At 57.9% G+C, this 14,376-nt stretch overlaps 1 protein-coding gene across 1 annotated transcript in view; it reads left to right on the plus strand.

The window, feature by feature from the left end:
- GRID2IP (Grid2 interacting protein) overlaps nucleotides 1–14,376 on the plus strand; it is a 37,308-nt gene that overhangs the window by 9,848 nt on the left and 13,084 nt on the right. Inside the window, exons 4-9 of the mRNA XM_065684899.1 lie at nucleotides 6,990–7,244; nucleotides 8,757–8,842; nucleotides 9,238–9,307; nucleotides 10,508–10,602; nucleotides 12,263–12,446; nucleotides 14,058–14,212. Of these exons, the coding sequence (XP_065540971.1) occupies nucleotides 6,990–7,244; nucleotides 8,757–8,842; nucleotides 9,238–9,307; nucleotides 10,508–10,602; nucleotides 12,263–12,446; nucleotides 14,058–14,212 (845 nt within the window). The remainder of the gene's footprint in view (nucleotides 1–6,989; nucleotides 7,245–8,756; nucleotides 8,843–9,237; nucleotides 9,308–10,507; nucleotides 10,603–12,262; nucleotides 12,447–14,057; nucleotides 14,213–14,376) is intronic.

Here is a 14,376-nt window from a genome sequence, read left to right on the forward strand (position 1 = left end):
ATCGACCCGGGGGCTGCAGATGTTTCTCCTCTGCTCGCCTCGAGCTGGGCTTTTTCCAGCATTGTTGGGCTGGTTCGTTTATTTCCCTTTAGCTCAAACGGATTCCATCCCATTTGCCCAGAATTAAGCTCCTGCAGGTTTTAATTTGCTGACATTTTCCTCATCCCTGTGGCTGTGGATAGCAGGGATAACGCACGTGCTGCGCCGGTTCCTCCCCGCTCCCATCCCCTGCCCATATGGCTGTAGTAAAAGTGCACAACTGTAGTTCTGCTCAAGAAGGATGAAATACGGCAGCGAGGGGGGAAGATGAGCTGTCTCGGGTGAGTAACGGATGGACCTTTCCTGGGCGGCTGGGAGGGGAATGGCTTTTAAAGAGCTTAATTCTCAAACCGAGCACAAGCGAGATGTGCTAAAAGTTAATTAACTCTTAGCATCCGTGTGGCGTCGGGGCTGCTCTTGTCAGGGGTCTGCGGGGAGAGGGAATCTCTTGTCTTGTGGTTGCAAATAGCAGAGCCCGGGTCTGGTCCTGGGGGAACCGCGGCGTTTGTCTCCCCTGCTCCCCATGGTGATACCAAACGCGTGTGCAGGGCTTGTGGAGGGGAGCGGTTACTCTGGGCACGCCGGGGTCCCAGGGGCGAGCGCTTTGGCTCTGCTCTTGTTTCTGAGCTGGTTTCAAACCAGGGCACGGCTGTGGTTCCAGCAGAGGAACGGCACCGGCTCTGCACCCAGTGCTCTGCACCCAGTGCTCTGCACCCAGTGCTCTGCACCCAGTGCTCTGCATTGCGTTTAGGTCCGAGCTGCCTTTTTGCATGGGAACTGGGGAGCGATGGGGACACAGGTCCACTCCTCCTCACTCACCTGCAGTGTTACAAAAGCTGGTGCATAAAGCACCGGTGTTGACGCTTGCTGGACATCGTCCCATTAACCTGGATTTGGATAGCGGGATGCGGGTGTGCTCCGGAGCACATCCAGCCTCTCACCCTGGCCCCATTAATTCATTAGGTGATAACTCTCGGGCTGTTCGGACTGCTCTGTGTTGTCATGGATCTGCTTTGGCTCGTGTTGTGCTTCGCTCTGCTGCAGGGAGAACAGTTTGGGGTAGTTTGTCACTTCCCTGCTTTGGTTACGGTCTGTTTGCTTCCCAAATAGCCCCTGTTCTGATGGGAAACCCAAAGCGAGCAGCCCAAGTTGCTGGCCTGATGGGCTGGGCGAGTGCTGCTTTGGTTGCAGCCCCTTTTGATCCGTGACAAAGATAAAATCACTGCCCATCAGGGGTTCCCTTATAACGGGAGAAATTCCATCGGGTTCATTCTAACGGCGCTCCAAACGCGATCTATTTGTCTCGGCTTGTTTTTCACAGTAATAACAGCGCTTGGCGTGTTCCCGTATTAAAAGGCTCCAGCCATCTGTGACTGTCTCTGGATAAGAAATTTCATTTGAGCCATCAGGATTTATATATTATGGGTTGTGCTGCTTCCCTGCTTGTGGTCCTCTCCATGTATCCGCTCCTCTAGGGCTGGGGGGAGCTTTCCAGGTCTTTCGGGCACTGATGCAGCTTGTATTGGGTGACCCCCCCCCATCCCGCATCGCTCTGGCTGTGCCTGATGCAGCACCTCAAACCACACACAGACACTGGCCCCCTGCGGGCGTAGAGCCTCTGGTGATGGAGGAAAAGCAGCTCTGGTTTGCTTCCATTCTAAAGAATCCCTAATCCGATGGCCCGGCATATGTTCAGCTGCCCAAAAAAAGGGAATTAGGGCAGCAGGGATAAAAACCGTGCCAGCAGTGAAACATTGGGGAGCAGAGTTCCGTTTTCATTGGCGGAGTTCAAATAGGTCATGGCCAAAATGCCTCGGTGCAAACGGAGATCAGATTCTTCCGACAATCGAACCATGGCTGGAGTGCAGGTTGTGGCAGCCTGGTCCGCTTGTGCCCCAGCACCCAGCCACCTCTTCCCTTTGGGAAGTGGTTACGTGGTCTGAGTGTGCCAGTACCTTACATAGAACATGGAAAGCTGCGTTTGTGCTGCTGTTCCCAGCAGAAAGCAGGCTGGGGCAGGGGGCTGAGCAGGCTGCTCCCTGTGGCTCTGGGAAGCAGGAGGTGACACAAGAGATGCTGGTGCTTCCTGGGGGCTTCTTTGAAGGTCCCCAGCAGCTTCAGGGCTCTCTGTCCCTGCCAGGGAAGGACAAAGCCACCGGCTCTTGGTTTGCACACAGGGGCATTGGGTTTGGGAGAAGTGAAAGCACCCGGCCTGATGGGGAAGGTGACCCCAGCCAGGCATGGGCTGCGGCGCTGCTCCAGAGAGGCTCTTACCAGCAGCTGATGCATCAATCACCACTGGAGCCGGTGCAGGGATGGGTCAGGAGAGGGTGACCCTCCCCAGAGGCCCCTGTGCAGGGCTCAGGGGTTTGGGATGTCCCCAAGAAGCAGTGGAGTGGCTGGAGAATGGCTGTGAGAGGCTCCTGAACCCCACATACAGCCACTGCATCCCACCGTGTCTGGGCTCTTGGGTGCAAAAGCACCTTCATTCCTATTTAATGGTAACAACGGCCACATCTGCAAAACATCTGCAGCCAGAGGAGTGATTACGGAGCCTCCATTACCAGGGATAATGGGATAACAGCCTCTGTGAAAGCTGCAGGTCCGGCTCGCTGCCGGGCTGGAGCGAGTCCTGCTCGTGCAGGAGGGTTCGGATGTTCCATGTCCCCTGGGGCTGTCGGTGCTGCTGGGGCTGGAAGCCAGTGCACGGCTGCACACGGGTCGGTTAGGATGGATCAACTCAGTGCAGGTTCACCAGCAGAAGTCCTGAGCCTGGGTAAGGCTGTGCAAGAGTTTTCCCTCCCCAAAGTGTATGAATTCCAGCACTGCAGCACACTGTGGGGAAGCGCTTCACCAGACTGGGAGCTGTTACATAGCGCAGTTCAGACCTAACCCAAGAGTAGCTCGGGGCTTTAATCCACTCTGGGATGTGTTTTTCCCTGCACAACCGACAGACTCAAGGTCAGGCCTTTGTTTGTTGTTTTGGGACTAAACCATCCACTTTGCATTTTTCCTTCCTTTGCTACCCGGAGACCACGTCTGATGTTGGCAGCTCTGGGAAGCTTCACATCCTCTTCATCAAACGCGAGCGCTGTGCTTAAAGATGGCTTTATTTAAATTAAAGATGTGGGGTTTATTATCTTCTACCCTTAATGCACAGCGCTGCTGTGTTAAATGATGCTCTGTGGCATGGGGAGAGCTTTGGGCCCATGGTTTTGATGCTGATGCTGGTCCTGGTCCAAGGCATCTCCACCTGCCACATCCCCGATGCCGTTTGCCTTTAAGCTTTCTCACCCATTATTGCAGCGTGTAATTTAAACAGAAGCACTTTAGAAGTCAACTAATTAGCACCAGGGAGGCATCCCCCCGGAGTTCGGCGCCGAGCCGTGCCCTCCTTTCTGCTGCGAGATCCTTCCAGATACACATCGCAGCGGCTGCGGTGCTTAGGGAAGGCGAGCGGCTCTGGAGCCGGAGCAGGGAGGGCAGAGCAGGCACTGGAGCCCCATCGCTGAGCAGGAGGCACGGGGTGGATGGTGCGGGTCCAGCCGGGGCTGGGTGCGTGGCGGGCAGCAGGCAGGGGCTCGGCACAGGTCGGGTTTGCTGCTCGCCGGCCCATCTGGCCGCATCCCCGCGCACCGCAGGGGTGACAAGTGACAGGGCGGCACCGGCTGGCGCAGGGCTTGGTTGTTGGATCCGGCCGCGTCGTGGGCGTGAGCCGAGGCTGAGGCTCAGCTGCATGAGGATCTGAAGCGTCTCCCCTTTGTTCCCGCTGCCATATCCTAACAAATGGGAAAGGACCGGAGCTTCTCCCGGCATTTTCGGTACGTGTCCGCGCTCCGCTCGGCGCGTGGCGTGCGTGGTGCTGGATGCGGTGGGAAACGTCCCCGCGATGTCTCTGGCATGAGGTGGTGTCGTAGAGGCTCATCGGGAGCTGTTGGGGGGAGTTGGGTGAAGCTCAGATGGAAAACTGGGGTGGGAGCTGGGGAGAGGCAGGAAGAGCCCGTCTGGGTCTGCGTTGTCTCCGTCACTGTGGTCCAGCAAGGGATGGGTGGTGAGGATGGGGTTTGGGGGTGCTGCGTGGTGCAGGGGGTGATGGAGCGAGCATTGGGGTCCTCTTGCTCCCAGCACCGCCTGAGCACGAGCTCTGAGCAAACCTGGGGCTGCTTCTACCTACTCCCACCAAGGCTGGAGCCAGCACCACTGCCCTGCTTAACGGGATGCATCTGGCACTGGTGAATCTCAGCACCCAGCATCCCAGGGCGGCACCGTCCGTGTGCGCTGGGTGCCCACCGCAGGACCTGTGCGCTTGTGAAAGTGGTTTTCCATGGTGCGGGGTTGTCAGCGAGCACGGGCTGCAGGAACAGGGATGTTTGTCCACAGGGGAGCTGCAAGGGGCCTGTCTTGGGGTGTAAAAGCAGTGAGTGTGATTGAGACCAAGATGAGCGCCAGAGCAGGGAGCTGAGTGCATGGGGACCATCCTGCAGCACTGTGCTGCTGCCCCGGCTGGGCTGCTTCAGAGCAGGATGGAAGGCGCAGCACCCTGCAGCCTCTGGGCCTCTCCTGGCCTGGAAAACACCCTGAATTCACATTCAGAGCGCGGGCTGGGGGTGCTCTTCCCATCCCCTTTCCAACAGGGAACAGAGCCAGGGCTGACCTGGAGCACCTGAGGAGGAGGAAGAGGAAGCTGAAGGCAAGAGGTCAGCACTGCACAGATCCCAAGCCCTCCCCGTCTGCCCAAACAGGGTGGGCGCATCCATGCTTCCTGCGCTCCAGTGGGATTTGCTGGGAGAGGGAAACCCCAGCTGGGTGCTGCTCCTTGGTGCCAGGCTGATGGGCAAAGGCAGGTTTATCCCATGGGATTGCCGGGAGCTGCAGAAATAGCCACGGTTCCTCACTAAGCACTGGGCACTGTGCTGGAGCAAGGGACAGGCTGAGGCACCAACGATGTCTAATGACATCCCATGTGCTACCTTTGGAGGGTCCCTTGTTCAGCACCAGACCTTGGCACCCACAGCTCGGAGGCATCCCCTGCTGAAGCACAGGGTGTTGGGAGCTCGGGGGTCCAGCACCCAGCAGCACTGTGGCTCCTCTCAGGGGGGGTTGCAGCAGGAAACTCTTTTGCATGCTTTAACGGGATTATTTTTACCTCCTCTCCTTGCTAAGACACCGCTTTACTCCCAGCGCTGAGTCAGTTCATCCCTGAAGCACGTCCTTCGCCTGGTTATCGAGCCGAGCCGTACTTCACACCCCAGCCCTGATGTCTGCATCAGGCAGCGCAAAGTGGGGCAGCCCTGCTGCAGCGAGCAGGGCAGCTTAATTTGGCCAACTGAAATGGGAACGTGCCGGTTTTCCCTGCAAGGAACCCGGACTTCTCCCTGGTGGGAGCCCATCATGGGCCAGAGGTGTGGGATGCAGCCGGGACCCCCTGCTCCGCTGCATCCTTCCCTGCCACAGGGCTGCGGCCCCATAGGAGCCTGCTCACCGCTGAGTTTGGAGCATCTGTTGGCATCACCTCACTCTTTTCTGGTTGCTGCTTGATCACAAAGTGATTGTGAATTGTACCAGCGTGTTGCTTATTTTAAATCGTCACCAAATGCTTTGTGGGAGCATATGCCAGGCTCGGGATGGCGGCGGTCTGTTTGCTCCTACTCATCAGCGCTTATTTTGAGTTCTGCCTTTTGTTGGGGGGAAATAGAGATGTCCTGGTCATGGCAGGTTTAGGGTTTGAAGCCTCCCCTTCCTTCTCCTCTGGCTTCAGCCAGGCTTTTGGGTTCCTTTGGTGACACTGCCTGAGGAAGGGGACCGATGGCAGGCCCAGCCTCTCCAGCCACCCTCATCGCATCCAATGCAGCCCCATAAAGCAAGGTGCTGTGGGTCCTGTGACGCGGAGTTTGCCCCAGTTAATGCTCCCCAGGGGATGAGGTCCCTGCAGTTTGAGGTGATGCTCACGTCCCTCCTGCAGCACAAGTGTCCGGGTTTGTGCTAATGTAGGGAGCGCTTCCCCATGCACCGCGAGGTGATGAGCACTAATGAACCTCACAGGATGCTATTGTCTAACGCAGCTGCGAGGAGCAGCCCGGTGTGGGGTTGCTATAGAAACACCCGGAGATAACAGCTCCTCCTGAAGCCCCAAAATGTGCAAACGGGAGGTGGGAGGAGGTGAGGGGGTGTCGGTGTCTCACTGTTGTGGTGGCAGAAGGGAAAGGAAAGGTGTCTCGGCGTGTTACAGTGGTGGCACCCTGGCTGAGGTGGGAGCGGTGTGGATGGGCCCTCCTCCCAGGATCCCACTTTGCCTCCACTGGGGGTTCAGGGGTCCTTTTGGGGGGCACAAGGGCCACTCGGCTGCTGGCACGGCAGCTCCTACCGGGCAGGGGGGTGACCTGAAGCAGAGCAAGTTCTCAGTGGTGTCCACTTTGCAGCATCCTCATCCCCGCAGCATCAGCATCTCACAAGGGGTGTGAGGGTCCTGCCTGGCCATAGACGGGAGCAGGAGGGTGGCAATGGCCAAGGCTGGAGCCAGGGAATGTGGAGTCTTGTCTGGGCTGTTTGAATCAGCCTCAGTGCTCTGGAGAGGTCTGATATCCTCATCCTGCTGGAGCCGTGCATGGCATGGGGCAAGAGACGCTGCTGGCATCCCTGGTGCCCCCGGCACCCCTGGTGTCTCTGGCATCCCTGGTGTCTCCGGCATCCCTGGTGCCCCCAGCACCCCTGGTGTCTCCGGCATCCCTGGTGCCCCCAGCACCCCTGGTGTCTCCGGCATCCCTGGTGCCCCCAGCACCCCTGGTGTCTCTGGCATCCCTGGTGTCTCCAGTATCCTGGTGTCCGCAGCTCTGGGAGGACTGAGCCCAAGGGCGCAGGAGGAGCTAGGGCTCCCAGGTATGGCTGGATCCGGAGCTCCGGGCCACATCCGCCCCGCGCTCCTCACTCCTTCCCTGGGGTCACTCTTGCAGGATCTTCATCCCCAAGAAGCACCGGCAGCGGTTTGACGAGGTGGTGTCGCAGAGCCTCATCAGCAAGCTCTGCCGCTCCAAGAGCCAGCAGCACAGCCACCGCCTGCGGCGCAGCCGGAGCGAGGACCACCAGGAGCGGCTCCTCGTGTCCACCCGCGCCAGCTCCGTGCCCCGCAGCCACGAGGAGCTCAGCAAGAGCCTGCGCAAATCCACCTCGCTCCTCACCAGCAATGTGGCCTCGGGGGCTGCCCGCAGGTAACACCGCTCCTGCGTGCCCCTGGGTTCATGGAGGCAGCCTCCGGTTCTGTGTGGAGGGATGGCAGGGAAAGGGGGTGCCTTTGGGGTGAGGAGTGGGTGGAATCCAACTGGGATGAGGGTGAGCAAAGGCCTTTCACTGGGCATGTTTGTGCCCCTTGTCCCAGCTCTGAGCCACTCTTTCTGTCTCCTCGCTGCCATAGGGCTGGCTGGGATGAGCCGCAGGAGGAGCTGAGGTGGCACTGGCAGGGTGTGAGGGGATGCTGTCTTCTGTGACAATGGGATGTGGGGTACTTTGATGTGCCAGTGGGACACACAGGACCTTGAAGTGTCATTGGGATAGAGGGTACCTGGATGTGTCAGTGGGATACAGGGTACCTGACCATGCTGGAGGGATGCAGGGTACTTTGATGTGCCATTGGGATGCAGGGCACATGGATGTACTGGTGGGATACAGGGTACCTGGCCGTGCCAATGGGATGCAGGATACGTGGCCGTGCCAGGCACCTTGGCACAGAACAGGCTGTGCTGTCCTGCCCTGCCCCAGTGGGTGTCTGTGTCTGAGGCCACGGGAGGAAGGACGAAAGAGGGACAAACCCTGGTGCGCAGGGGATTGACCCATTTCCCACTGCTCATGTGGCCAGAGCTCAGCTGGCGGTGCCTCCTGCTGCATTCCCAGCAGGATTTGCTCTGACAGCGCAGCTGGGGAATCCTCCAGGATGGGCAGTGCTGCCACAGGCATGCCCCGAGCTCCTCCCCGGCCTGCAGCTGGTATCTGCAGGGTGCTCAGCAGCATCCAGCCTCTGCCAGGGTAATTTTTGGTGTGAGTGGTCCAAAATCCAGCTCCAGCACAGTCTCCTTTCCTGACAGCGCAGGATACATCCCTACCACAGGCTCTGTGGTTGCAAAGGATCTCAGTAACGCTGCTTCCCCCCAGCTTCCTGCAGGGAACAACTCCCAGCTCCAATCAGCCTCCCAGCGGGCGATTTCCTAACGCTCCTTCCAAAATTTCCTAGCGCAATGCAATTCCTCTCATCAGCCGACGAGATCTTTGCCCTTGAAGCACGCTCCCTCCTATTCTGTGCAATATACGAGCTATATCCCACGTCCCGCTTTAAAACCACATTGGATTTGAAGGGCTGGGTGGTGGCTTTGTGAGTTAAGTGTTTAATGTAGAGTCAACGTCCGTGCTCAGGGGCTTTGCCCTAAAGAGCTGTTGTCTCCTCCAGACGCTCCAACCTCCCCACGCTGGAGCCCTGGTTAATGGATGTTAAGCTTTAGCTTGCAGAAAGCAGTAACTGGGTCTAAAGGAGCCCCCCCAGAGCTCCAGCCTGGGTGGCCTGGTCCCAGTGGGGACTGCATCTGCCTCAGGGCTGCGGTGATAGAGCGTAAGGGATGGCACCTGCATCCCTCCAGCCCTCCCCAAGGCGATGCCAGGGCTCTGGAGGGGCTGGGGAATGGAACAAGAACCAAGCACTGGGCTCTGGTTTCACGCTTGCTTTTCCCCTGCAGAACTGTGCGAGTCTATAAAGGCAACAGAAGCTTCGGCTTCACGTTGCGTGGCCATGCCCCGGTGTGGATCGAGTCCGTGCTGCCAGGTAAGGAAACCCCCAGCCACCGGATTCAGGCGCTGATTTGTCTCGGGTCTGAACTGGAAGCTTTCAGCACCTGCTGTTGGATGGAAAACGGCACAAGTAACTGGTGCCTTTGGTGCGTTTTGGTTTGGCTTTAGGCATTCCCTGTCTTGAAAGGTGGGAAGTGTTCCATGTGCTGTGAATAGCCTGGAATCATACCTGCGTTTCCAACGCAAGCTGGGTGCTGGCATCACCATGCCCAGTGAATGGCCCCAGCTCACTCAGATAACCCAGCTGCTGTGGATTCCCTGCTCCGGGGTGGGGGGGTCCCTGGCCATGGAGGAGTTGGAGACCTGGGACCCCATCCCTGTGAGCAGGGATCTGCCAGCTAAAGCCCCTCTTGTTCCCTGTGGATTTAGGGAGCCCGGCGGAGAAGGCTGCCCTCAAGGCTGGAGACCGGATCCTATTCCTCAATGGCCTGGACATGAGGTAGGAGGCTCTTTAGAAGACCTGTGCCAAGGGGTGCTGGGGTGGAAGGTGGCCACGCACCTGTATCTTCATTGTTCACTCTTGTGCAACCCAAATGAGAGCTGGTGACCCCTGAGAGCTCTCTGCTGAGGTGCATGGGGCTGTTGGTCCATGTGGACATCTCCTTTAACATTCCCATATGAAAACTGGCTCTGCGAGTGGTGTTTCTGCTCCATCCCTGCTCCTCCTTTGACTTCTCTGTACCAGTAACCGTGTACAATGCGTGGCACTGTATGTAACTGGTGTCCTGACTGCAACCCACCCCAGACCCTGATCCGAGCCACTGTGGGTGATGCTGGACATGTTAAACCCCTGGGGCTCTGCTTTTGAAAGCAGCAGGGCACCAGCCAGCCCATGGATCACTCCCAGAATGGGATCATAAACTTAGAACCACGGGCAATGCATTTCCGCGCAGGAGTTAATGCTTCTGTGTTATTTGCTCACAGCAATCAAACCAGAGGTGAGCGTGCACCCCCCCCTGCAGCCCCTGTGTCCTGGGGCTGGGCTTTCCACCCAAAAAGCACGAGCAAAAGATGCGAGGAGGCTGCAGGATGCGAGTGATGAATATTTAAAGGTTAAACATCTGATGCTGCTTCTGCCAGTGCTCAGGTCCTCACGTTTCAGCTGATCCAGCACACCCAGGGCTGATGCAGCATTGCCAGAGAATAGAGGAGAAACGAGCTGAAGATTGTCCTCTGCACAGGCGCTGTCCCACGCCGGCCCGTACCCTTTTCCAAGGGCACTCTGAGATGGTTTTGCCTACAAAAATACATTTTACACCCACCTTGTGTTTTCCTTTGCTGCAGAATTAGGCCAGGCAAGGAGAGACCTGCAGCACGGCACCACTGAAATGAGAAGCTCATCTTCTGTGGCTGAGCATAGCTTAAAGTACCACCGGTTCAGTCGCAGGGCGAGACTGGGGCTCTTCTCTGTGCAGCACAGATAAAACCAAGCACAGATTGAGAGTCTGGGGGCAGGGGGGGGTCAGAGTGGGGCAATGGGAGGAGGCTTTCTGTAAGACAAAGAGAGGTGTCTGCAGGCTCTGCTTCACTGCTGCGCTCTCTGAGCTGCTGCCCACAGCGCTGCCCTAACCCTGAGCTGCTGCCCTAACCCTGAGCTGCTGCCCAGTGCTGCCCTAACCCTGCCTCTCTGCGTCCCCAGGAGCTGCTCCCATGACAAGGTGGTGTCGATGCTGCAGGGCAGCGGGGCGATGCCCACCTTGGTGGTGGAAGAGGGAATCGTCAACGTCTCCAATGGTAAGAGCATGGGAGGAGGGTTTGGGGCTGCAGGACTCCCTCGCTGGATCTCCAGCTCCAATTCCCCACAGTGGGAATTGCCAAACAGCTGCCCTAGGCTCAGCAGGTTCAATGCACTGCCTGGAGCGCTGCTCCCCTCGCCTGCTTTCTGGGATCAGGCTCGATCTCCGGCTTGGCTGCTCTGCGGAAGGGTTCATCCTAGTGTGTGATCGCCCTTGACAGCCTTTGCCGATGTCCTTTCCGTGCCGTGTACTTGACTGGAGTAACCCAACCCCGTGCATCCATGGCCGCTGTGCAAACCCCTCGTTGTGTGTGGACGTTGCTGCTCGGAATAGCTGCTGCTGGATGAATAATTCAGCTGCTGTGGTGAGCACAGCAGCAGGGGAGGGCGGCTGGGGCCAGGCGGGTGCCTGTCAGCACCGCTTGAGCAGAGGGACAGGACCACAGCCCAGGGCAGAGCGCGGTCACCGCTGCGTTCCCAAAGGCAGGAGGGGCAGTGTGTTATTGGGATGCTGCTCCACAGGGCAGGAATTAGGGACTGACTTTTCCCTCTGGAGCAGCAATGGACCCTCCAGAGCTGCACCTTAGGAGATCTGTGATACCAACTCATTTGTACGTGTGCTAGGACCAAACCTGAGCACCTCACTACTTGACACTACTGAGCAGTGGCCCTCAAACTGCTTCACTGCCTCCCAGGAGAAACCAAGGAAAGATGGATATTTTTTCTCCTGCTTCTTTACTCATATTCCTAAGTGGATCAGCACATCACTACTTGACACTACTGAGCAGTGGCCCTCAAACTGCTTCACTGCCTCCCAGGAGAAACCAAGGAAAGATGGATATTTTTTCTCCTGCTTCTTTACTCATATTCCTAAGTGGATCAGCACATCCCATGGATACTCCTAGATGAATAAGCGTATCCCATGGTTTTGTTCAAGTCCCTTTTTGCAGCTGTACTGCCCTGCACTCACTGCAGAGGCAGCACAGGGACCTGTGCAGATGAACCTGGCAAAGCAAATGCCCTTCCAAGCCTCGGTTCACTCAGAAGTAACCCTTGACTGATGCTGCTTTTGAAGTCAGTGATTATCATAAAGTACTTTAAAACATGAGCAGAGGCTTTAGAGAGCCAGAGAAGGGACAACAGCTGCATGTGCTCTCAGCAAGTGGGAAGAAGCACGGGTGAAGAGATAGATCCCAGAGAGCATCCCTGTCAAAATACCCCAGCTCATGCCCAGCAGGTCCTACTGGAGCAGCCACGAGCTCCAGGGAGCTGGTCCAGGAAGGCAGGGGCAGTCAACCTGGTCCCCATGCTGCCTTCCAGTGCCTGAAACCTGCTTGTTTCTACCCTGTGGCCACAGCCTCTGTGTGAGCACATCAGGATTTGTATTTCTATGGGGCTGAGGCTCCACGCTCTGAGGTCTCCCTTATCCGAGGTATTGAGGACCAGGAGGTGGAGCCCAAGGTGTGCGAGTGTTTCGGCTGCAGGCAGGGGCTGGGGGCACACAGACAGGACCGTCCCCAGCCCACTGACCAAACCCCGTTGCGCTCAGCTGCCCCGGCATCCCCAGCTCTGCCCCTTGGTTTCAGGACCAGCCTTTAAACCCACGGTGGAGACTCCATCTGTTCAATTGTCTCTTCTCTCTCTACCCGCGCCCTGCAGACTCGGATGCTGCCGACTCCCCAAGCAGCTCCTCCGCGCTCACCTCCCTGCAGTGGGTGGCAGAGATCCTCCCCTCTAGCATCAAGATCCAAGGACGGACCTTCACGCAGCAGCTGGAGCATCTGCTGACCCCCCCTGAGCGCTATTCAGTCTGCAAGGCGCTGGAAGGCTTCTTCCAACATCGGTAACTCGGCAGCAGCTCCATCCCTTTAGTGCTGGTACCCAGCCTGGTAGTGATGCCCGAGCAGAATGCAGACCCCTTTGCTGGCAGCACATCCCTAACCCCTCAGGGTGACCCTGGTCCCCCATGCTGCAGGCTCTCTTGCTCTCTGGCTGTTCCCAACAGCCCCGTTCCACCTCTTCCAGTGAATTTCCAGTGTTTCATCCTTGTCTTCTCACTCTGAGCAGCTCAGCAGCAGCACGCCCTTGGTGGCAGTGCAGGAATGCCGCGGCTGGCAGAGCCCTCACCCTGTGATGGAGCACACTCTGCTCTGCTGCAAGGGTTGAAACTGATCCCTTTGCAGACTCCAGGCTTTCAGTAGTGCCCTTGTTTCCTGCCCTTGATCTTTAACCTTCCTGCAGCACAGGGAAGGAGCCGTCCCTTCCGTGCCGGGTGATGCTTCTGCCTCTTCCCGCAGAGCTGGGCTGTGCTGCTCCTCAGGAGCCTGGGTCCCACTCGGGATGCGGATGGGCTGCCGCTGTGCCTGCACTGCTGGGGGAGGCAGCAGAAACCATTGCTTGCGCTCTCCTATGGGGTTCCCCAGCTGGGTATTTCAGCCTGAGGAGCAGCAGCTGTGAGAGCAGATCCAGTCCCTGGGGTCTGCAACTGGGAAATACAGACCTGATCCTAGCAGGATATCTGCTCTTGCTCAGTGGCGCAAGAATGAACCCCAGTAGCATGAGCCAAGCCCCCAGGCTCCCCTCCCAGCACAGGGCAGGGCAGCACACGTTGCTTGGTCTTCCAGCAGTGTTTTACCTGCTGCCCACCCCAGAGCTGCTGGCTGTGGGGATCAGGGATGCTTCCTCTTATCCTGATACTTGTTCCTTGGGAGGAAAGATGGACCCGCCTCACTCCATCCTCCTGTCAGGCACTTGTAGGGAGTGACCGTGTCCCCCCTGAGCCTTCTCTTCTCCATCTGACCCCCCCAGGTCCCTCAGCCGTTCCCCATCACACTTGGGCTCCAGGCCCTGCACCAGCTCCATTCCCTTCTCTGGCCCCGCTCCAGCCCCTCAATGTCTCTCCTGTAGTGAGGGCCCCAGAGCTGAGCACAGGATTCAAGGTGCGGCCTCACCAGTGCCCAGGGCAGGGGCACAATCACTGCTCTGGTCCTGCCGGCCATGCTGATACAGGCCAGGATGCTCTTGGCCTTCTTGGCCACCGGGGCACGCTGCTGGCTCATCTTTACCTGCTGTGGGCCAATGCCCCCAGGTCCTTTTCCATAGGCACCTTTCCAGCCACTCTTCCCAAGGCTGGAGCTTTCCATGGCATTGTCGTGACCCAAATGCAGGACCCAGCACTGAGCCTGGTTAACCTCAACCACCAGCCCACCCTGTCCCTCCCTAGCACCAGGTTCTATCCCTGGCTGTCAGGTGCTGCTGATCACCCCATGCTCCCCGTTAGCCCCAGCAGCACAACTCCACTTCCCAAAGGGCTCATCCCTTCCTTATAACCCAACACCTCTGGAATGATCTGTTTGCGTCAATGCCCAATGGCAGAGCTCCGGCAGAGCCCAGGGAAGCGGGGCTGTGCCATAGGGATGCGCTCACTGCCCAGCCTCTCTTTCCCGTTCTGCAGGAACATTGACACTCTCATTGTGGATGTGTACCCGGTGCTGGACACACCGGCCAAGCAAGTCATCTGGCAGTTTATCTACCAGCTGCTGACCTATGAGGAGCAGGAGCACTGCCAGCAAAAGATTGCCAGGTTTCTGGGTTACAAGTCCTTGGAAGGTGAGAGGAAAGTCCCAACATGGATGTGCTATGTCCCACCAGGTCCATGGGGACCGTGCTCCCTCACACTGGGAGCCAGCTGCAGCCTGGCTCCTGCCCATTCACTGCCCTTACATGTGGGATGTAGAGCAGCACAAAGGGGTCTCCAGCTCCTGTCACTGATG

Source organism: Lathamus discolor, chromosome 6, assembly GCF_037157495.1.
Source record: "Lathamus discolor isolate bLatDis1 chromosome 6, bLatDis1.hap1, whole genome shotgun sequence".
NCBI lineage: Eukaryota > Metazoa > Chordata > Aves > Psittaciformes > Psittacidae > Lathamus > Lathamus discolor.